This window comes from Struthio camelus, chromosome 13, assembly GCF_040807025.1.
Source record: "Struthio camelus isolate bStrCam1 chromosome 13, bStrCam1.hap1, whole genome shotgun sequence".
In the NCBI taxonomy this organism is placed as follows: domain Eukaryota; kingdom Metazoa; phylum Chordata; class Aves; order Struthioniformes; family Struthionidae; genus Struthio; species Struthio camelus.
The window spans coordinates 6,382,589-6,405,697 of NC_090954.1; the positions used below are offsets into that span (position 1 = coordinate 6,382,589).

At 46.1% G+C, this 23,109-nt stretch overlaps 1 protein-coding gene across 1 annotated transcript; it reads left to right on the plus strand.

The window, feature by feature from the left end:
* Nucleotides 1-19,040: 19,040 nt before the first annotated feature.
* Nucleotides 19,041-22,732, plus strand: LOC138069093 (rho GTPase-activating protein 24-like). Its single transcript, XM_068959455.1, has 2 exons — nt 19,041-20,397; nt 21,962-22,732. The coding sequence occupies exons 1-2, from the start codon at nt 20,144-20,146 to the stop codon at nt 22,167-22,169; spliced, it is 462 nt and encodes a 153-aa protein (XP_068815556.1). The 5' UTR covers nt 19,041-20,143; the 3' UTR covers nt 22,170-22,732.
* Nucleotides 22,733-23,109: the final 377 nt, after the last annotated feature.

Below are 23,109 nucleotides of genomic sequence, written 5' to 3' on the forward strand. Positions count from 1 at the left end.
TCGTAGACAGTGGGACTTCTCCCTCAGAAAACTCCTTCTGTATGAAAAACAGATAGGCTGAAAAAGTAAATCAGAGAGATCTGCCCAGGCAGAGAGCAAGTCCACAGTTTTGGAGAGCCCTGCTGCATGCTGTCCAGCTGGGGGCCATGGCCATGCAGACAGCTTTAACCCTGGCTTGCAGGCCCCACGGTAGCAAAAAGCCTCTAAACTGGCCCAGCGTTACATCCCCTGCCATTTCTCAAGGCCTAAATAGCATGAAGTGAAAATGCACATCATTTTGTCCATCGCCTCCTCTTACGCTGCAAAGACGTGAGCCCAAGGAAAGCCCTTTCCATCGACTGCAACATCTCAGATATATCAGATGGGCCTCTGGCTACCTCAGCTGACTGCTTTTGCCTCTGTTTCCCTATTTGGTTGTAACAGCCCTGGCAATGCAAACATCATCCTCTCCCCAACCAGACAGCAAACCAACCATGCAGAAATCTCTGGTGGCCCCTGAACACACTTGATTCCCTGAAGAGCTGAACTTGCCTCAGTTTTCCTTAGCTGCAGGTGGCAACCACCTTTTATATGCAGGAAGATGAGTTTCTGAATTTCCAGACACCTCTTTTCTTTAATGGAAATACTTCTGCAGGCTTTTTACGCTCTATTACACGCAAGATGAAAGAGTTAATTAGATGAGGAATTTCTCCGTCATTAGGACAGTGTTTTCCTGCAACGCAGGGAGCTGTCACGGATGGCAGGATGATGGCAGAGATAGTATCTTAAACACACAAGATGGGTCTGTATTCATTTAGGCAGCTAAATGGCTCCAGGCCCCTCTCCAGCACGGGCAGGCAGGATGCTGCTCCCACTCGCTCCCTAGACCCGTCCGGCAGCACAGCTCAGGGCCACAGCAGTAGCCACAGGGCAGAGTGGGCTGCTGTGCGGGGTCGGGGGGGGGGAGTGGTTGGAAAGCTGCAGAAGAGCTTTGAAAAAAACACTTAAACCTCATCGCTGGGCATTCTGCCCCCTCCTACGATGTTTCTTCCTTTCTAAACTAGGACCTGGCTCTCTAGATTATTTCCTACATGTGCATACAACTGGGGAATATAACAGGAATCCAAACTGCTTCTGAAATAATAATAATATAAACAGAAATGCAATTAAATTACCGCTCACGGCCGTTTGCTTTACAGGAACTCCTCTGCTCTGCAAAGACCTGCCACAAAAATGGAGCCGGACCAACCCTGCTCTCTGCATCACTGACGTGAACGTGGAGTCTCTCCCTAGCTGCAGGAGAGCGCCTCTGGATTTATCTCAGTATTGTCATTTTGATGGTGAGAAAGACGCTTGCTTTCAATTTGCAGTTGCATGAACTTACACACTCTGTGTACCCAGCTTCTGCACACCACTGCTGATGAAACTAGAAAAGGCTCGTGCTTCCTCACATGTAGGAAGAAGCTATAGCAAAGTGCCTGTGCTGGAAGTCTGCTGTTTTACAGTGAACACATCATTTGTGATCCAGTGGGATTCCAGCCGCAAGCTAGAGCGCTGTGAGAATATTCACAGCAAGTAGCAGTGAATTTCTGGGATGCTCAGCACACCCACCTTGGTGTCAAACTTTCAGGCCAGAGCAATATTGCAGAGTGCTGTGAGCATTTGGCATGGAAGGCTGGATTTGCTTGGGATTTAATGCCAAAATGCCTTAGGATTTTGTAGGCACAGAAAGATGTGCGGTCCCTTTGCTCCAAGGCCAGGTGCTCCCACTTACTTATGCACACTTCTTCATAAGCACTGATCCACCCACATCTTATACTAGTGCAAACTGAAATCATTTTGTTCAATCCTTTTCTTTGGCACAAGCCAGCAAAGCTGAGCTCTGCTGCCTTCAGTTAGCGTGAATACAACAAAAACAGCAATGGTTTTGGCCCAAGGGAAGTGCACAGGGGTGAAACCAGGTGAAGTAGTGGCAGAATTCCAACAGGGTGCATGTTATAACAGTTTTAGGACATCACAATCATGCAGTGTCTTTATAAACCAAAACTCAGGTGCAAACTCAGCCCGAAAGAGGCAAAGACCTTTTCATGGCAGCCCACAGATCACATCTACACTTTGACGTTTATAGCAGCGGCCTTCCCAGGCAAAGTCCCCCCACGCCCTCCAAAGTATATACACTGGGAGGAGACAAGACCCTTTGCCCCTTAAAGGGCCTTCTCTGTCTCTCTACACAGGCACCCACCAGTTTCACAACCATATTTCTCTTTCACTCACTGCCTTGCTCTTCTGTGGTTTATATTATCATTTGTTGAATATATTACAGAGGTGTGGTATCCAATTGATCTTGACCTATACAGCTTTAGTAATTTGAGGTCTTGTTTTTTCCTGGTACATGCATGTATCACATTAGAGTGATGTGATCAAGAAAAAGTCCCGACTTATTCAGTGGCTAACCACAGTATGCCCTTAAGAACTGCCCAGACGATCAGTACTCTTCTTCCATGCATTCTCCTAGAAAAGACTTTATTGTTTCGGAGACAACAAAATAAAGGCTACTCTTCACTGGCTGTCAGGTTAATGATTCAGAACAGACCAGCATGCATTGAAGAAAACAAGAGTTCAAGGAGCAAAAGTGGAATTAACTGCAAAAAAAAAGGAGAGTGATGTTCATGTTCATTAACCTCCCCTCGCCCACCAACACATCCTAGGCAGATCACCCTTTGATTCAGCATCACTGAGAACTCCTCTGCAGTGTCACTGTCGTCAAACCACTGACCTCAAACCAAACCAGTCAAGCCCAAGAGGTCAGCACACGCAAAGTCTGTGTGCAGTCAAGGCCCCTGCAGGGAAACGGGACTGTATCCGAGCTGATAAAACAGACACTATGGAACAAAACATGCATCCCTCACGTCAGCATTCACCCAGATTCGCCGCCAGCCCAGCTGCATCAGGACAAACAGCTCATGGAGATAGGCCAAGCTGCCACCTGCACAGGTGAGTCAGGGCTTACTGAGCCCTGGGTACCCGGCGCACTAAGCCAGGGACAGAGCCATGGCCAGTGGCCAAACCCAAATTCATTAGCCCTCAAACGCTATGGTCAAAGTTCCCTTTGCCAACCCACACAACAGGTGAGGGGCTGTGCTTAAACAACAAGAAGGAGTTGAAGAAACCCAGGGGACTCTGGAATGGGAAATCATATAAACCACATCACTAACAGGAGGCAGGGGACACAGCGGCACCTCCAGGCGCTCTGGATCTACCGTAAGTCTCTAACCAGGCCCCAGGATCTCCAATAGAGGGAGAATAAACCAGGCACCTGCGAGCCCTGTGTGGGAGTCCCCAATGAGCAACACCTCCCACTTGAAGGAACAAGCCCGAAGAGTTAAAACACACACAGAAAGGGAGGAATTCCTGGAAAAGTCAGATGGCCTGTGCCTGCCCCCCTGCCCTGTTCCCAGTCAGTGCTGAGCTATGAGCAGGGCAGGTTCACCCTTTCTTTGGGTCCCGATACGACCTGTACGGTGGTGCTGGTGCTGTGGCCCCACGTCCCAGGACAAAGCTTGACTTCCTGTGCAAAGAACAAGCCCGTCCTCTTGGAGGGCATTGAGCGTGATGGTTCATGGGACAGCTTTCCTATGTTTGCCCAAAAGCCTCGCTGACGTTTCGCTTCCTCACCCTGCAGTGGCCAATGTCTCCACGTCCCCAGCCTTCTGTGTTCGTGGGAATGAACTAATGGAGCAAAAGAAAGATGTGCTTAACCTACGGCTGCAGCCCAAACCGGGGGAGCTGGGTGCTTTTTTGAGCCAAGACCTCACTTTGGGTCTCATTTCTCCTTTGAAGCCTTTTGCCATTTGTTTAAGCAGTGTGAGGACAACCCCAGAACAATTGCTTTTGTGCGAGGAATGGGCCGGGCTCAGACCAAGCTCTAACCTCAGGCCAGAGGGGAAATTTTTGAGTTAGCACCTGCAACAGAGTCCTTCCAATGTTTTCAAATGCCTCCTCCCTTTCTCTGGCTTTCCCTCTGACAGCAGACGTAATTTGTCCTTTTCCACCACTTTCCCTTCCAAAATATTACAAAATAAATAATAATAATAATAAAATGCCCTTAATTTCACAGTGTTTTAAAAACTCGGTTTTACTGAGGTCTCCTGGCTCCCATGAGATCCCCATGCCAGCCAGCAAGCCCTACTGCCCGACCGCAACAGCTGGCCGATTCTTGGCAGCTTCCCCCTTCCCAGCGCCAGTCCCATCAGAAACGGCCTCTTTGCATTGCTTTGCCCCCTCTGCTGTAGATTAACCTCCTCTAAAGGTTCTCCCACTGAGGGAGCCATGGGTTAAGGTACCACTTCAGGAGAGCAGCTACTGCTCCCCCTGCATGTGGGGGCAGGACTTTGTCAGTGGTGAGGAGCCAGCCAAGGCCACCCACTCATTAGAGCTGCACTTAAGGAAAATATTTTTAGGTCTGGTAGAAACCATGCCCAATACCCTGGCAATTTTCCTGGAGAGAGCGAGACCTGGGCACTTTAACAAGCACTGCACAACTTTCATACTGAAATCACAACCTTACTATCCCAGTGAGGGAAACTGAGGCCAGGGAAGTAGGAAACAGCACGTTGGAGAGGAGGGTGGTATCTTGCATGGCCTATGCATGAGCGGGGGATGGAGGCATGCCTCCGGACACACCAGGGGAATGTATGCCCCAACATCCCTGATACACTGCCCATGTCCAGCATCACTAACACACCTCTGACTGAAGGTGAAACCCTCCTGCATGGCCCCTCATCTCAGCGAAGGTGAGCAGCATCTCCAGAGGCACTGTCCTGCATGCCCCACCAGTGGGAAGTGGGCGGCAAGGGGCATGCAGGGCACTTGTTGTGGGGCTGCCGTAGGCATGCCAAGGCCAGATTGGCGTGCCAAGATCTCTTCCCTGTGAGGCCTGGTCGGTGGGGGAACCCACCAGTGCACTGGGCCTCACACATCTTAGCTCTGAGCTTTTTCCCACAAAACCTGTGGGCATCCAAACCAGGGGAAAAATCCTGCCTCCCACTTGCATGTTGTGATCTGGGGCATACCTAATCCATGGGAGGTGTCCGCTCCATAAACACAGTCTGTTTTCAAGCCTAGCACCAGATTTACAAGTGCTTAGCAAGATATTTAATTAAATGCACAAAGGTTTCATGCAGTTTCTTAAATTAAAGGGCTAGATTTTTAAGAAACTCCACACCTGGTACCTCCTTTGGTCAGCTTTAAGGCAAGGTTCTCAGATGAGGTCCATAGTTCCTGGGCTTTCTCTGACCTCAAGCACTATCTGCATTCACATCAGCTGTTCAAAAATTACAATCAAGAAAAGAGCTTTAGTATAATCAAATGGCACAAAGTCAGCCTGCCTCTGACTTCACTTAGTGTTAGCGCAATTGATTTCAGCAGAGCTGTTCCTCATTTGTACCTGCCTCCCCGGGCCTGGTGGCAGCCAGCAGGCTGTTCCACCAGTGCAGGGCGTTCACCTGCCCCACAGCTCTTTGCACTGCAGCACTGTGAGCATCTTCCCCAAGCTGCACAAGGGGCATGTGCGTCCTTTTGGGCAGCTGCTGGCCAACTGGCAGAAGACCTTGGAAATTTATTAGTGCTGAAGCAATTTGGGCCTCATCTTGCCCCCACAGGGGCAGCACTCAGCTGAAAGCACTACCCTGGCCAGGAGTTCAGGCCCTCTGGGGTTAACAGTCCCTGCTGTGCAAGGGTTTTACAGTTTTAAAGTCAGCTAGCCTTCATCTTCTCATATTCACAAAATAATTCCAAGCAGCCACCTCAAACCTCTTGTCTATTCCTTCCTGCCCTGCCTGTTCCCCCTTCCCCAGCTCTCATCCCAAAGATGTCCCAGGGAATGTCATCCAGGGGTTTGCCCCTGATTAGCAGCAATCTTACCCCATCATTAACACTTGTTTTCTTTATTAAGATCCAACCTCATTTTCCTGGGGAGGAAACTAAGTTAATCATTGTGTAAACAGTTCATTCAGCTCCGCTTTCTGTGACAGCCAGTGCATTGCAATTCACAGGCTGACAATTAACTGTTGTACCCAAAGTCATTAAATAAAGTGAAATTCCTACCCATTTTGTTGCTGTACTCCAGCTGCATTGCGTATTACAGAGCAAAAGAAGAAGAAAAAACCATTAATTACTATTGATTTAAATAAATGTGCTCATATTATCAGACAGCAACAACAAATAGCCTACTACACAGACACCACTCTTCTCAGTTGCATAAATGGCTACCTACAATCAAGGCAGCTTAAATGGAGGCTCAGCAAAAATGCTAAGACAAATGGGAACATTTCAGTCTTTCAGCCCTAATGAAAATGGAGCTCATTAACATGGCCAAAATCTTCAGTGTTTCCAACGAGTGTCTATCTTGAAATGTACGTTCAGCAACTGCTTTAATGCTTAAGAAAGTAAAAGTCGGCTTGCTGGTATGTTTTCTACTGTCTCCCCCTGTCAAGCAAGGACCCTGCCGTGTCCTGCTCAGGCTGATGGGACTGTGGGGACAGGACCTCCTGCAGACAACATGGCATTTCATTCTGAGCTGTGCTTGGGCAAAATTGGGAAATGCGCGTGCTGAGCTTTGCAGTCCTTTGGACAACTTCTTCCAAAGCGGTCCCACCGACCTGCTGCCAGCCTGCCTCTGCAGCAGAGAGGAGGCTGAAGGCAGGCCCTCGAAAGGGCTTTTAGAGGAGCAGGAGGCACTGGGGGGATGACTAAGAGCAGTGCCAGTGGAAAAGGGAGAAAAGTACTGTAGAATTTTGTCTTTAAAAGTTAAAAGCAAGTTACAGAAATACTGAAAACACTTCTAAAAATCCTTAAATGTTTATACTTGTGATCTAAAACAAAACTGAAATAGTGACAGATTTTTCTAAACGGCTTGCTCTTAAACTGGGAATGTGTAACCAAACTTGTGCCTGCAGCATGGTTCTGCTACACCTCTTCCCTCCCAGCAATAAGTTATTACAGTGGAAATCCTGAAATACCCTAGCAGCTTTAGGAGGTACCTCTAAATACCATGGCCACAGTAAACACTCATGTTTTACAGTTAGGGTCAGATGTCAACATTTCTGGCCCACAAGTTTGATAAGTGGCTGCCTTGGGTCCTTATTTTAGCAGTGCTATAGAAATATGAGCCATGCATCTTTAAATAGCCTGCTAAGAGCCCGATCCAGGCACAATTTATGTTGACCAACACTGAAGTTCCTTCCAGATAAAGTATGGTTCCTTCTCAGAGCAAAATCCTGAGAGCGGACCACTCACAGTGAGGTGATTTACACAGACACAGAGACTGTCTGGTTTCTCAGGGAGCCCAAATGTCAGGGTGCTGGTGGCTGAAGGAGGCACTTTGGTTGACGTGAGTCACTTGCACTCTTTTATTATCCTTGAGGAAAAAAATAGCACAGTAATTAATTCCACAGCTTCAGCTGTGGCTCTGCTCTTATTTTATTTGTTAGTAATTATGGACTAAGAAAAATGAAAGATAGAGCACTGGCTCGATCTAAATAACCCTCCTTTGCCCGCTGCTGTGCCGGTACTGGTCTGCAGGCCTGTCTGCACTCTTCAGAGTAAACTCTCTAAAGATTTAATCAAACAAATTAATCCCATAACTCGACTGTTCCCTCATAGCTGTCATTCAGGAGGCAGCTTATTTTCCAATTTCTAAGAGCCTGATTTCTGCTGAGCGCAATTTTAAATGAAAAAGTCCTTAAAAATGGCCAGATAAAAGATTTGTTCCAAAAACCAGTTTCTATCCTGGCATTTGCTGTATATGAAATTGAGATCCATTTAAATTCCACACCACACCATCAAACTCCGCTGAAAGGCATGGCCTGCTCAGAGCTATTACAGGAAGCGATGGGATTTAGCACAATAAGGCTCTATTCCCAGCTCCACCACTGTCTTGTTTGACCTTGGGGAAGCCATTTAAACACTCTATGCTGTTTAGTCATCTGTAAAATTAGAATATTACTATTTACCTACCTCCAAGAGATATAGTGAAGGTCACTGTTTGTGAAATACTTTGAGACCTTCGGGGGAAAAGACCTTACGTCACGTCCACTGGTTTCTGAACAATACTGTGACCCTGATCCTGCAAATCTCATGTTTTTAACTGAGCCTGAAGGAAGAGATCCCACTGACCCAGGGCAAGCATGCTTCCGGATCAAAACCAGCAGCTGAGATGAATATTTTTCAGGACTGTGAACAAAATAATGTTTCTTGAAAACTAAGCTGAATCATCTCTGCAAGTTCGTCTGTGTTTTAAGTAATGATTTGGCCTATTTCACACTTGAAATAACAAAATGAATAGCCCTGTGACTGCTGAACTCTCCACAGTGTTCATTTTTTAAATGACAATGACACCGAAAAAATTTTAATTGATCTTGCCAGCCATTTCCTTTGGAAATATGCTACAAACTGCAAGACTAATCAAACTCTGCTTAAATGAAAGCAGCCTTGCAATTTGATGTACACAGTGGCTTTTCAAAGTGCACCTCGTCGTACCTATTACTTCTTTACCCAGATGTTCAGGATCTGCTCTGCAACAAGATGCTAATAGATGCCAGTTGAGGAAAGTGTTTGAGGTGGGCTGGACCCTGTGCTGGACAGCCACGTAGCTGGCTCCAGAGCTCGGGGTCCTTTGCCCTGGCCCACCCACCATGTGCTGGGAAAGGGCTTTTGGACAGGAGGAGAAACAGCTGCTCAGCTGGGACGGTCAGGAGATGTGCCTGACCCCAGAGGCTGCCCTCCTGTCCCAGACCAGCCACCACTTGCACTTTTTGGAGTGTCTCCCCGACAGGGCAGCGCACAGAAATGGCCGAGAGAGCTGTTGTACATTAAGCAAAAACTTGTCTGGATTAGTCTGGGATTTAACTGCACTTGGGAAAAGGAAATCACTGAGCGCAAACCAAGTAGAAACAAATATACAACCAATGTGAGCAGACATATGATTAAAAAAAAAACCACAACAATAACTTCATGCTACAAAGATGGGGAATCTTTCACACTGCATTTAGTGCAGCCCACTGATTGCACTGATTTATTTTCAGTGTGCATGCGTAACAAACAGGCGGATGGAGAAGCAAGCTAATAGAGACTGCGATACTGTGATTCATTGCCCTTTCTTCTGTGTATTAAAGGTAGTTGTCTTCATGCTTAAATCTTGATGGCTCTCCTGTGAGAGTATTACACTGATGTGGCATTTCAGCACTACCGATTATTTTCCACCCGGCTTCTCCAGACCACTGGCCAGAAAGAGAAGACTTTCTGAGGGCAGCAATCCTAACAGATTTCCTAACAGAAATCCTAACAGAATAGTTAAAACCAAGCATAGCGATACCAGCACAACGCCGGATTCCCTGGCTCTCTCCAACGCCCACAAAGGTGTCTTCACGCAAATACATCATTGGGCGAAGCAAAAATACACATTTTAAACCCCTCAGCCAAACAAACAGCTGAGTATTTATCTAACCTCATAAATATAAAAGCAGTGACAATACAAGCAGAAGTTACTGCTGGAAGCATCGGTACGGAGGTCCCTTCAGCCAGCAAGGGCACGGACACAGGTCTGAACACGACTGGCCTACCTTGAGTCACCACAGCAGAGGGGCCGCTCTTCTATATGTATATATATGTATGAAGATATACGCGTAAACGCACAGTGCAAGGGAGTCAGGACGCTGTCTCTGACGGGGACCCACCGCACGGCCGGGGAGCGTCGCTGCGCCACCAGCACCATTGCAGGCCATGGCCGGACGCTCTCGGACGTTGCCTGACTCCTCAGGGCTGTTTTCAGGCATCGCTTTCTTGACAGCGCTGAGGTTTCTCCAGAATTTGCTGTATCATTAACCTGAGCTTGGCTTTGAACCAGAGCTTTAAGAGTTTATATGAGTAGTAGCTAAAAGGCATTTAATAGCACACTGCAGCCAATAAGCAATGAATTATTTAGAATATTTTACTAAGAATAATTGCTGTTTTTAAAGAGGTTTTTTTTTCCTCATCCTCCCTGGGGTGCGTAAACGATTTCACAGTAGTAATAACAAGTTAAAAAAAAAAAATAAAGCCACCTAATAATGGCTGCTTGGGATCAACTAAATCATGATGCAGAGGAGAAACTGAGTATCTCAAATGTGGTTTCAGTGCATGCTTTAAATTAAAGTAAATACATAACCACAGACAATAAAGCAAACACGGTGCCAAGAGTCAGGTTTGCAGCCAGCCAGCGCAGGCAGGACCATGCACGCAATCTCCAGGGTTTTTAATATATTCGAACTCTCCTAAAACACTTTAAAAAAGAGAATTCCTTCGGGCCCTGTGTCTGTGAACTAAAGGCACGTTCACTGATCTTATCTCACAGCAGAAGGGCACCAAAGGGATCCAGCGCGGTCACCCCACTGCAGGGCCCACGCAGCTGCGGCCTCCGGACCCCAAAATGGCGGCCGCAGCCTCCTGGCCCCAAAATGGCTGCCGGGGCGGGGGACAGTGTCCACTGGGACCTCCCAGCGGCCCCTTTCGAGAGCGCCCTCCTGGAAACATGGTGGCTGCCTGATTTAAAAGGAGCAAAAGGACCTGCTTCGCCCAGGCCCCAGAGGGGTCCAGCAGAGAAAGGCGAAATAAATCCACCTCCAAGCGTGAGAAACTCAAGTTCACAGACAATCCGGGGCTTTCTGCAATTGCCAGTCGTTTCCTCTGAATTACAAATGCTTCCTCTAATTAATAGTACTCTGCTCCTTGACCGTCTACTAGTGATAAGCTCTGGGCAAAAGACCTAGAGCAAGGCGCCTCGTATTGATTCCTACATTGATTTTTTTTATCTGTTTCCCTGTTGTTATTGTAGATGCAAATGGCTGGTAATGACTCAGCATTATGACTGCTCCATTCAAGTGACATTTAGGGAAAAGCAGTTTAATCAAAGGGCCTACCATGGGTATTTTCCCTCTCCTTTTTTTTTTTTTCTTTGATAAGTGGAAGAGAGAGGGGAAAACAATCTTTTCTTTAGAAACGCAGTTTTATCACATAGGACAGCGCCACAGGAATACCGCCCTTAGCAACAAAGCGCCTGCTTTTTTTCCTTCATTTAAATGATATTTGAAACGCTGCGAATTTCCCTCTGCAGCATGAAGTACCGCACACAAATCAGACCCTTCTCCTCGGGAAACGCGGTCGGGGAGTGGTTGTTATCCCCAGTTCACAAAGACGCGGTGTCTCCTCAGCCGCTACCGCCGCCGCCCCGCAGCCGGGGCCTCGCGCCGCCGCCCCGGCCGGACGAATGCCCGCAGCCAGCCTGGGACCAGCGGCGTTTCCACGGGGCAGCGGGAGCAACTTCCGTCACCTACATTCAAATCAGTGAGTTTCTGATTTTTTGGGGATTTTTTTATTTTTTGTTACCACGATTTTAAAAGCCTGAAAGCTGTCGTTTGCTTCATTTTGCATGTGCGTTTCCAGAATCGGTTTGAAAAAGGACACGTATTTCTTCCTTCTGCTAATTCCACTGCTCTCGGCTTGCTCTGACTAGATAAAATAACTTGCTAAACGACTCCAGTGAGCCCGTAAAGGAGCCCAATCTGCCGCCTGCCCGGAGAAGAGACCCGCGGGCAGGAGGACCGGCCGCCCCAGAAGCGGTTTGCTTTAAGAAATCAATTAAGGGCCAATTGTGCGTGTGGGCTAGCGATACGCATCGCAGGCCAGGTTAACGGCGAGTGAAATTCGGAGGCAGTTGCGTAAAAACCATCAGTGTCAATTCAGAGAGGTTGTGGTGTCTTTCTGGGAAATTTGGTGCGCCTGGAACGGCTCTCTGCCACCCTCGGCACTGGAGCTGCAAGGCGACATACGCCCCACATTTAGTGCCATATTCAGATACGGTCTAAATATCCTGGCAGAGCTAGTAAAGTTGAGAGGGGATGGAGAAGAACGAGAAAGAGGAAAAAAAGGAGAATATTTTTTTCCACTATATTTGCTCGGAGACTGGTGAATTTTGCCACATCCCCAGAAAATACTAGCAAAGAAATACTACTTTTAGTCAAGCCTTTCAGTGATTTTTTTTCTTGCTGTTTGTTTCACTCTGCTCCTAATATACAAACAACACACAGCTGAGTACAGGCTCAGCACGATCCTCAACATGACTTTGTCAACAAAAAACAGAATAAAAAAGGCCAAGAACCCAGAAGCACTAAATAAATTATAGCTGTGATTTAAAAAAAAAAAAAAGAAGAAAAAAGAAAAAATAAGAGAGCCCTGTACAAAATGACCAGTATTAGAGCCTGTGGTAAAGCAGCACACCCTCAAGTTTTCTCTTCTGTCTCACCAAGTTCTGGACAGTCCAACTAGAAAGTCAGAGAGTGTAGGTTTTTTTGGGAAATTCTTGACATTTTCTGTTTCTGAATGGGCCAGGAGATATCCTGAGAACAGCCTTTCCCATGGCATTTTGGTATTTCTCTTCTGGGAACCAGCACAGCACAGAGAGGCAGGGATGCATTTTTCCCTCGCGGCTGGCCCAAGGAGCGCTGTTTCGCACACAAGCCCTGTGCCGCCTCCAAAACTGATCTAGTCCCGTTATGAGGGACGGTGTGAAATGCTCACACTGTGATCCCTGGCTTTGCAAATCAAAGCAAGTAACGTAATTCCTAAATAGCGAGGGATAATATTTTTTTGCCAACTTTTGTGATGTTTCACACATTTATTACTGCAGCTGGAGAGACTGTTTATTTTTCCCCTGAAGAACAGACAAGCTCGCGAGCAGCTGGTTACACTCATCTTAAGCAGAAACCTTCTTCAGAAGAAGCTGTCATATCTCACTGCGCATTTGTGTGCTTGCTAACGAAGCCCATGGAAGAACGGGTGCAGCTTGTGTTTGGAGAACCGGCGCAGCTGAATGTCGCCTGAGGTTGGACCACCAGCTCTCTGGGCACGCCCACCTTACACAGGTGCCCCAGCAATGGCCAGGATGCTCCCATCCTGTTCGCACCAGCACTGTATGAGCCACAGTGGTTTGGGAACAACCCACTTGCTCACCTAGGAACTAGGCACCTGCTTGCAGTTGCTGCTAGTGAGATTAATGACACTAAATCAGGGTCATCTTAGTGTGCCTTAACTTGTGGTTCATGGAAGAAGTTGCCTGTATTACCCAAATATAAGTGACTGTCAGAGGAGGGAAAGAAATTAGTAAAAAGTGGGACAGAGGAAAAGTTCCTGCTTCCTCGTGGTTACAGATCTGCAGGCTCAGAGGCAGGACGAAGGAAAACCAGAGCACCACGGGGTTACACCTATTCCTGCAGAAAAACAGAGCAAGGAAAAGTGAATGTAAGAAACCTAGAGGTGTAACTGCAGAACATACATCACATTAATCTGATGGCTTTCCTAGATGTCTAGACTATCGTTGGAGCTGTTAGGAAGCTGGCAACATTCGAGCTCCTTGAGTCAGTCTTGCTCTTTTTTTACATTGGTAATAAGATTCTTTTCATATTGTGCACTGCCGGAAAGTCCCATTTGCATGCAGACAGCTGCTTTGTTTATAGACACCATTCAAAAAGCAGATAAACATGACAGCTCACTTTAAGTAGAGCAGCAAACATTTGTTAAAAGGATAGTTTCCAGAGGTATTCCTAGAGCTCTCGACTTTACTATTTTGAAAGGCAAAGCCTTGTCCTTAAGCAAAGACAAAAATCCCATATGGAAACACACCTGGAGAAGATTCTGAAAAAAAATCCTTAAACCTGAATAATAGACTGAAAATCAGTAGCTGCCATTAACGTTAACCAGAACTTCAAGTCCTGAACTAAACAGACTGTTCCCTATGAGTGGTCGAGAGGTCGTTTTCAAAGCATAAGAAAGCTGACTTGCCTTTAGCACTGAAATAGTCTGAACAATACCATATTCTTTTTAAATCCTTCCTTTCAGATCTGCAGATTTAAAATAAAGATTAAGGAATTACATCAAAACTGTCACCCATTGAAAACAAAATCCATAAAAAAAGGCAATTTAAGAGTGTTCCTTCCTAAACAGTTTTTCCCTGGTCTATCACAATAGGAGTCATTGTATGGAACAAAACGAAGGGTGAGAAAGTTACCTCAAACACGCATTTCAAATGAAACACCATTTTCACCCCAAATGGAATCCCTACAACCTAAACTGAAAGCAAACAGGTAAACAAAGACAAAAACAGTCAAGGGAGGGGAGAACAAAAGAGGCTTTATTAAAGTTATTTGTATATGTTCAGTAAAGCTCCTTTTGTTCAGGAGCGATGCACAAGCTGCACATGTCGTGCCGCTGGTTCATCATCGTCCCTGCCGCACAGATGGGACCGGCCGCTTCCTGGCCGCAAACACACGCTGCTGTTTGTCGCAAGAATCTGGTTTATGAATCAGCCACTGTCACGCAGACGGCAGAAGCGCCGACGTCCTCTGCTCTCCCGCTCGCACAGACGCGAGCTGGAGGGCCACAATGAGACCTTGTCCTGAGGATAAAGTTGCTCTTGTACAGCAGCTGCCGAAAGCCCGGTGCCGTGGCCATTGCCAGCAGCCCTACAGAGTCATCACCCCATGTGTCCTCGAGACCTAGCAGCAGCAGCCAGAGTGGGGGGCATCTGAAAGCCTTTAGTCATATACTTTTAATTTGGTAAACATTTAAAGTATTGAAATTGCTGGCACCAATATTCAGGGGTAAAGACCCATCAAAAGGCAGAAATCAGAGCCAACATAAAATTGGCACCCAGCACCCCAGTGTGATCAATAGCTCATAAAAGGGATTGCAGATGCAAAGCATGCACGAGGGTCTTGCAGGAGAGCTGCACATTGCATGCGGCTGCACCGCTGCAGGACCCCACAGCAGCGGCACCAGGAACCACAGCCTCAGCCACTGTCCTCCTTGCCAAACCATCCAGCAAACTGCACCCTACGTGTGACCTTAAAAAAAAACCCAGGAATTCACAACAGCTATGCTTTGATTGATTGAACAACCTGTAGGAAACAAAGCATTTCCTCATACCTTCAGCTAATTATTACTACCTGTAAGACAGGTAGTAGCAGGGTGACTGCGTGACAGTGCCAACGAAACCCAAACAGCTAGGCGAGGCGTGTAGAAAAACTTTAGCTCCCTCAGTTCATAAAGCTGCTGTTCTTCCACCTTCGTTTCTCCAGAAAAGAAGAAAAACCTCCCTTCCACTCAGCACAGCAGCCCCACGGCCTCCCATTTAAAATAAACTCATCCCAAATCCACGTTCCTTGGGGCATAGCAAAGCACACAGTGCCCTCTCCTGCCAGGAGCTTCTGCTTTTTAAATAGTTCCCCCATCCACCCTTTCTGCCTTAAATTATTAAAATTAATTCATAGCTTTCTTTTTATAAAGTGTTTATCACCAGCTGCTACCGAGCTTGATAGCATCCTGCAGTTTTTCCTCCCGGGGACTTTGGGCTCCAGGCAGCTTCAGCAGCCCAGCCCCAAACCAGACCCAACTGTGACATCTAGCGGGTGTTTGGCTGAACACTGCGGTTCTGGAGGGAAAAAAAAAAAAAAAAAAGAGCCTCGTTTTCCTTTCCCACCCATTCCTGCATGCTGGCAACATGAAACCCTTACATCTGACAGTGTCTTTCCCTCTTTCCCCTGGAAGGACTCCAGGGCCCTCGCTGAACTCCAAGGTGTGCAGGAACAGCTCCGGCCACCACCGAAGGGGCTGCAGGGGCCGGAGCAGAGCCAGGCTGGGAGGCAGCAATGCCCTGGTCAACTGCAGTGCTGCGATGAGCAAAAGCTCAACATTTCCCTGTTCTTTGCTGGAGTTACAGGAGTGAGAAGCTATTCCTATTTTTCCAGTAATTTGACCCCAAAGCACCTGCCCTGCAGTCTCTGTGGTTCTTTCCAGCTGAAGACCTCCCTATCCACACACAAAAACATTAGGTTAGGGAAATAGGTCAGTATACAGGATTTCCGGCAAGCCCAAAAGCTTGAAAAGATCAAGTTCTTACAGCACCTAGCAGCATACACGTTTTCCTCCTGTATTAGGACGTGACAACATCTCTTTGCAAGAACAAGCATCATAAAAAGGCAAACAATATGATTTAAATAAAACCCAATTAAATTGTTTAAGTGATGAGTGTTTGCTTTTTATTATTTTGTTTCTTTTTTTTTGGTAAAAAAAGAAAACAATGTTATTAGGCAATATAGGCCTGCAGCCAAAAATTTTGAGGAATTCAGACCACTGGACCAGGCAAGCCAGTAAGCACCTGGAACCGGAGTCTGTCAAAGAGCCAAGACCGATTTGTCCAGGGTCTTTTTTCTGCAGGTACAGAGAGAGTATTTTCTTTTTTCCCATTTATTCAACATATCCAGCACAATAAATAGCACAGAGTTCAGGAGGGGAGTTCAGACTAGGCAGTCCTGGTTTTTAGGTATTACCTTTCCCCCCCCACACTGGTTTTCGTTCTTCTCTAGCAGAGCTCGAGAAGCACTTGGCTCTCTGCATCCACTGCACACAGCTATTTCAACACACCACTGGAAGAGCTGTGGCTGGGATAAGGAGATGCCCCACACCTCTTCCATTAGCTATGTGCAGGTGACTGTGGTTTGGCCCTGGTGAGCAATTTGTCCGTACCACCAGGTTAGAGAACAGAGAGTGCTGGTAAATGTGGTTTACGAGAACAGAGCCCAACTATCATCAGCTTTTGAGACAAGAAAGTTACATGCTTTTATCTAGTAATCTCAAACATGTGCAGGCTTCGGTAATTCAACATCCTTTTTGGAACAGTCGCATCTTCTCTGTCCACAGCACCAGTGTTACCTTACAAAATATGAACTGAGTGTACTCTGTTCTCTCTTTCAGAGATCAGAAAAGATGCACAGGAGCAGGCAGCTGGCACAAGACCAGAGCCAAGAAGGGCTGAATCCCACAACTTGCCTGGAGAAACTATTTCCAGCATGTTGAGTTTTAACCGCACATGGCAGCGGCACTGCGTTCCAAGGCGAGGTCATTCCAGAGAATCACAAGTTCCATCCAAAGTCAGGCCAAAATAAGAAGCTATTTTTCAAAACATCCCAGCTCTATGCAAGCCTGAAGTCTGGAACAGGGTTCTTCCTCTGCCTCGGGGGGGGGGAAAAAAAAAATACACAACTCTTCATCGTTGACCTTTAATTTGTCAGGGAATTAATACAAGGAATCTTTCTAGAAAAGCCATGGAGAAGGTGAAAGGAGAACAAGGCATATGTATAAATGCAAATCTGGAGGGGGAGTGGAAAAAAATTAATGCTATGTGGTACTGTGTCTGATTAATGTTATAATTAACATAGGAAGCAAGGAGTCAAGCAGATGCCAGCTGCCATGTCTTATTTATGTTGCGCTGATGTACCCCAAGTCCTTATCCTGAAGCTCAGAAGCCACGAGAGCCACCCTATGAAAAGGTGTCACAAGATCCTCCTCTCAAGAATCACGGGACACGATTTCCGAGAGCACAGGAGGAATTGTAGGCACGCATAGCCTTTCCACACATCGGTGCCAGCCCGAGCCACAGAAGGGTGTCTAAAGTGCACAAAAACATCCACACCTCAGGTCTGTCATCTGGAAACACAGAATGGAGCTTCCTGCTCAAAGAAACTATCTCCTGCAGCCAGACCCTTGTCTCTTCCCACCTGCCAGAACAACCTTCAAAGCAGCATTTTGTGCCATTATCTTCCTCTTTCTGCTCTAACACAGTTTGTGTGGTTCATGCACCAAGGCAGGACTTGTCAGCTTCTGACCAGGTAAGTTTTTCTTCCAACGGGGTTGGCGGTGCCAGCCCTGCTGCCAGCACACTCACCCCCCCCGCCGGGAAAGTAGAAAGGCCAGGTCCTCCTCATCCACTCCCGTTCATTGTGGCAATAGGGCCGATGATTTTTGATTTTTGCTTTTAAGCAGCACCAGCATTAGCAGTGAGCTTGTACATGGAGAGGAGGCAGGAAGGGTACTCGTTTCATCTATACTATCTGTTCACAGCACATCAGCACCAGGTTAATGCCAAGGTGAGCAACAGCTTCACAGAAACCAAAAATGAGAGAGCTCTCTGCCGCCAGAGCGCTCACCAACCTAAGTGTACAAATGAGGCTTAGAAGCGTAAAAAAGGAGACAGGGAGAAGCACTAAAAAGCTAGAAGTTAGGATGATCTTCCCACAGTGGTATTATCACACAACTGATCCACAACTCGAGTGGTGGCATTGCACTTTCCATAAAGTGAGGAAATATCAGAAAAAGTTATTTGTTATCCCAGCGCCAACAGGCAGTTCTGGTGTTAAAGGTACAAGACCATGTCTGACTTTTTCTCAAGTTTGCAGGCCCCTGCTCTCTTACTGAAAACCTGGTCTGGGCAAAGGATGTCCCAGGAGAGGCTAGAAGCAGCCCCACCACTGCAGCTCCAGGGCTGGAGCAGCCCCCCGCTGTACGACAGAGCTTCCAAGGCAGTGGTTGCCACCACACCGTTCTGCAAGCCAGGCTGGATACGTGCTTGTGCCGCTTGAACCCAACATGGCACTGCAGGTGACTTGCCTTAAAAGCAGCTCTCTGAATTTTCCATACCCTCTTATCTCCTTGATTCCCCCCGACATCATCTCCTTGGAGCATGAGGAGGGCCAGGGCTGGCAGGTACTTCCCTGCTCTGAGAGCAGGTCCCGGGCTGCACGCTGCTCCATCGCAACTTGGCAGAGACACAGGAGACCCACGCTGTAGCCTCAGCACTCAAAACGGCTGCGCTGGGATTGTTTCTCACAGGTTAGAGGTGCAAGGACAGCCGACAGGAGTGTCCGTAGGAATCGCAGGGGGAGAAGGCTTTCACGTTTCCGGGAGAAACAGCTGCCAAGCTCCACACTTGCTCCCTCTCTTGTTAGGGGTAGGGGAGAAAACAGAGTCATCAAAGCATCCAGAATCCAGTTCATCAGAAAGCACGGCCATCTGTTAGATTATTAATAGACACAGAACTCAAAGCACTGGCATTAATATTCCAGGAATATTTTTTTCTAGAGGAGAAGCTTTAGATGAGCAGCACTGCAGTGTGTGTGCACGCGTGTGCGTATTTGTGTGCATATATGTAGGGTTAACTCAGCTTATTATTTCACTCCTGCAAAATAGAATTTGTGGGTTTCTCCCCACCTTCCATTAGTACAGCACCTCACTTTCAGAAGGTGGGGGTGTAGAAGAAAAAATTTCCAGCTTATTTTAAATTATCTTTTTTATTTTATGGTATTCATTTTAAGTGGATGCATATTTTACTCTTCTGTTAGTTGCATTCAAGTTATTTCTCTACTGTACTTGATTCCCTTGTGAAAAGAGGCAGCTAAAATAAACACTCCATATTTATTCATGTCAAATAGTTTTTCCAACAGGAATTGAAATATAACTCAAAAGAGCGCTATTTCTCCTTAAAACCTCCAGGTTTTTGCCCTTGAAACATGATGAGAGAAGGAACCAAACTGCCTCACTTTATCTACTGCTATTTGCTTTCTTTAAAACACAATCGATGACAACAGAGATAAGGCAGCACAGCAAGCCATTTTATATTTATTCAAGTTTTCTCATGCCTGACTGGCTGGATACAGTGCAGCCAAATTGCATTTAACATGCCTCTTCCCTAATCTGTGCAAAGCGGAACATAAGGAGCCCCGCATCCGCAGCATGCACGCCAGATACCGTCGTCCCCTGCGAGCGGCCAAAGGACGAGACTCGCACCGCAGAATTCCTAATTCTCCCCTTTTCCACTCAATGCAACTAGTGGACTGTGGACAGCTATAAAATGGGCCACCCACAGATGTCAGTCAAACTACACTGAAAAGAGAGTAGGAAAGTAGCAGTAGTTCCTGGAGATAAGAATAAATCAACCATGATGAGAAAGCCAAGCGGGCAGCAGACTGGCACATCAACTCAAGACCTGTGTACAAAACCCAAGCTGGAGCCTGAAACAAGATCCAGGCTCCAGCAAAATGGACTATTTCCAAGTATTTGAAAAGCTTCAAACAGCTGTGGTAAGGAAGAAAACTCTCACAGTCTGTGACAAGACAGACAGAGAGAGAGACACAAAAACAAGCTCTCTTGTAAAACAGAGAAGGAATTGAGTCTTTGACAAAGCCCAGAGGGCATGAATGGTCCTGGCTGGGCACACTCAGCAGGCTCCCTTTGCTGAACCATGTTTGAAGAAAATCCTTCTTCAACATCTTTGACAGGACTTACCCACCCAGAAGAGTCCCAAGAAGCTAACACAGTTGTGAGTCATGTTTTGGGGGTGCAGGAAAACATAGGACATGTCCCAGCGGAGAACAGCGACAGCTTCCCTTCCTCCAGTGACCTGGCAGCAAATCCAGCTTCGCTGCAGCACCACCTGGTGAATCTAAAGACGATGATGTCCAGGCAGAAGGCAGAGTACGAATCTAAAATTGCAAGGTAAAGGATTTTCAAAACTTTAGCACTGCAGGGAAGGCACCTCTTGGTACCATACACAGCTGCTGCGGGGTCTATGGCTGCTCCTGCAGTCAGTGTGATCCCCAGACGGCTGTGAATGCTACTCGGCATCCAGTGTTGCAGGATTAGGTTAGCAATCGTTTAGAATTACTTGAATGCATTTTCATGTGAGGCGACTGAAAGACTCCAGAGCATATACAAGATTTTTTGGCAGGACTGCGCAGATTTTTTTCTAAAAGCCTCTGGTCTATTGTGTATTTCTCCTTTTTGCACTAATCCAGTATTAAGAATTTCTCTGGGAAAAGCATGAGGGTCCTGAACAGAGCTAGTATTAAGTCAAAAATATTCTTTACAAGTTTTAAGTCATGAATTTTAACAGCTCTGAGGAAAGTGTTTGTAAGTATTTTCCAAATTTCAAAGATCAGAAATTGAATAGAGATGTAGCCATAGCTTTTTAATCAAAGCAAGAAAAAGGTAGCATTTCCAGGCTCCGGTCTCCAAACAGTGCTGCCTTATTATATTCAAAATGTGCATTCCTTCAACTGCACAGTATCATTAGTTAGCTATACATTACAGGTTTAAGTCATGCTAACTGTCTATTTGACTAAAGTGCAATATACCTCAATATGCATTACTTTGTATACTGACAGTGGGAAATCTGCCCTTACAACTTTGCGCCTTGCTCACTGTGCTCTTAAAATTAAAAAATAAATCTTTACTCTAATTTCTTAAAGGGGTTTTCATCCATTTCCGCCTAGTTAATGAACTGCTCCTAGAGTTTCCCCCTCCTCTTCTCAGTCTTTTTACTGTATTCTGGTTAAGTCTTCCCTTGCAATTCCAGTCAGGTTCCTCAGTGTTTCATACTTACCCGCATTTAGAATATAAATATCCGAAGTTAATTGCAAAGGTTTTCAGTATTAATACATAACAGCAAAAACTGAAAAAGCAAGTATGTTGCTGAACAGCGAAGCTTTAACATAAAGCAGGGTATGTACAGACTTGGGTATTAATGAGACCACATGAAGAACTGCATCAGCTTAAGTATGCATACTTGCAGGAATGACCTGTCTCTAAATCCTCTGTGAAAAGCCGCATGCTGAAATAACACTCCACCTATCTCCTCTCCCTTTTCCACAACTGTTGTTACCACCAGAATAGCACATAGTCTGAGTTAGGAGCGTGAACCAGCACATAACGCTGTAGCTCCTTCTCCCACTGCGTAAGCACGACGTAGTTTAACGCTACGTTCCCCTTACAGAAGGGGACTATGCAACTATGAACGAGCTTGGTGCAGTATCACCTCATCCACAGAAAATGAATCCGTTATAAGGATGTCATCCCTCCTAAACAAGGGTTAACACCGGCAACAAGGGGCATACTCTGCAGCCTGCTCTGGGGATGCCAAGGACTTGTGTTTATAGGAACATATGCTAAAAAAAAAAAAAAAAATTATCCAGCTTTGGAACAAAACAAAGCAAGCTATTTTTTGTTTTGTTTTTAAGAAAGGAAAAATCCTCCAATTTTACAATATCTGTCTTTCAAACAGCCTGGAGCAGAGAAACAGAGCGCTGCAGTTTGAGATTAAGGAGATGCACTCAAAACTGGGACAGCAGCGTAAGTGGTACAGCCTTGTGGAGATGAAAATGCGAAATGCAGAGAGAGCAAAGGAAGATGCAGAGAGAAGAAATGAAATGCTTCAGAAAGAAATGGAAGAATTTTTTGACACCTTTGGGGAAATTAACAAATGGAAATAAAAGGGAGCAAGTTGTTCAGTTTTTAAATTGAGCTTGACCCTAGGAGAAGGGGGGGAAAAAAAGCCATATTCTGGTTACAACGTCTACTGCCATTTCAGGGGTGAAATGACAATCCCAATAGTAGAAACTAAGTTGTCAATTACCCACTGAGCAAGCAGTTGATACAAACTTGTTGGGATGCCTGAACTCTAGAAACTCTCTGCACCACCCTGCTAATGCCAGGGATGTTTTGTCTTATCACTGGAAAAATGTTTCAGTCATACTTGCATGATCAATTCCCAAGCCAGCCCATAGTGCCTTGGGGAAGCACCCTGGTATTTTTCAGCTAGCTCCGAGTCCTGTACTGATGCACTAAATACCAAAGTGGCTCAATATTTTTTAATCAAGGGATGTCATGCTTGTTGGACTGTGTTTTTATCAGACACCCTAGAAGTCACACAGGTATAAAGTTTAAGGAACACTGAGTTTACATTTGCATCCAAAAAATTCAAGTCAGTTGTTCAGTCAGAGGCAAATATAAAGAAATAATATATTTATACCTACTTATAAGTTAACAGCACTACCCTCACATGGTCCTGTGGTTGCGATCTAAAGCTTCAGTGTAATTCCTGTCCGCTCATTGACAGGATATTCATTTACAGAGGCGGCTCCTTAAAAAGCCCTTTCTCCTCTGGATTATAATTAGCCTCCCATCAAGACTCCCAGATGAGGACGTTAGTCATTACAACTGTCACTGGTAGACTCCCCCACACCCATCTCTCAAGCAGAGCTCTCTACACAGAAAGTGTTTAAACTATTTTGATAGCTGGGTTAGTGACCTGTAAACAGTTAAGCATCAAGAAAATAACTGCTCTTTTACCCACTGCAAAAGAACCGTTTCCTTAAGTCTGAATATCATCATTCATGGTAAGCTTCTGCATATTTAAAACTGTTGTTCATA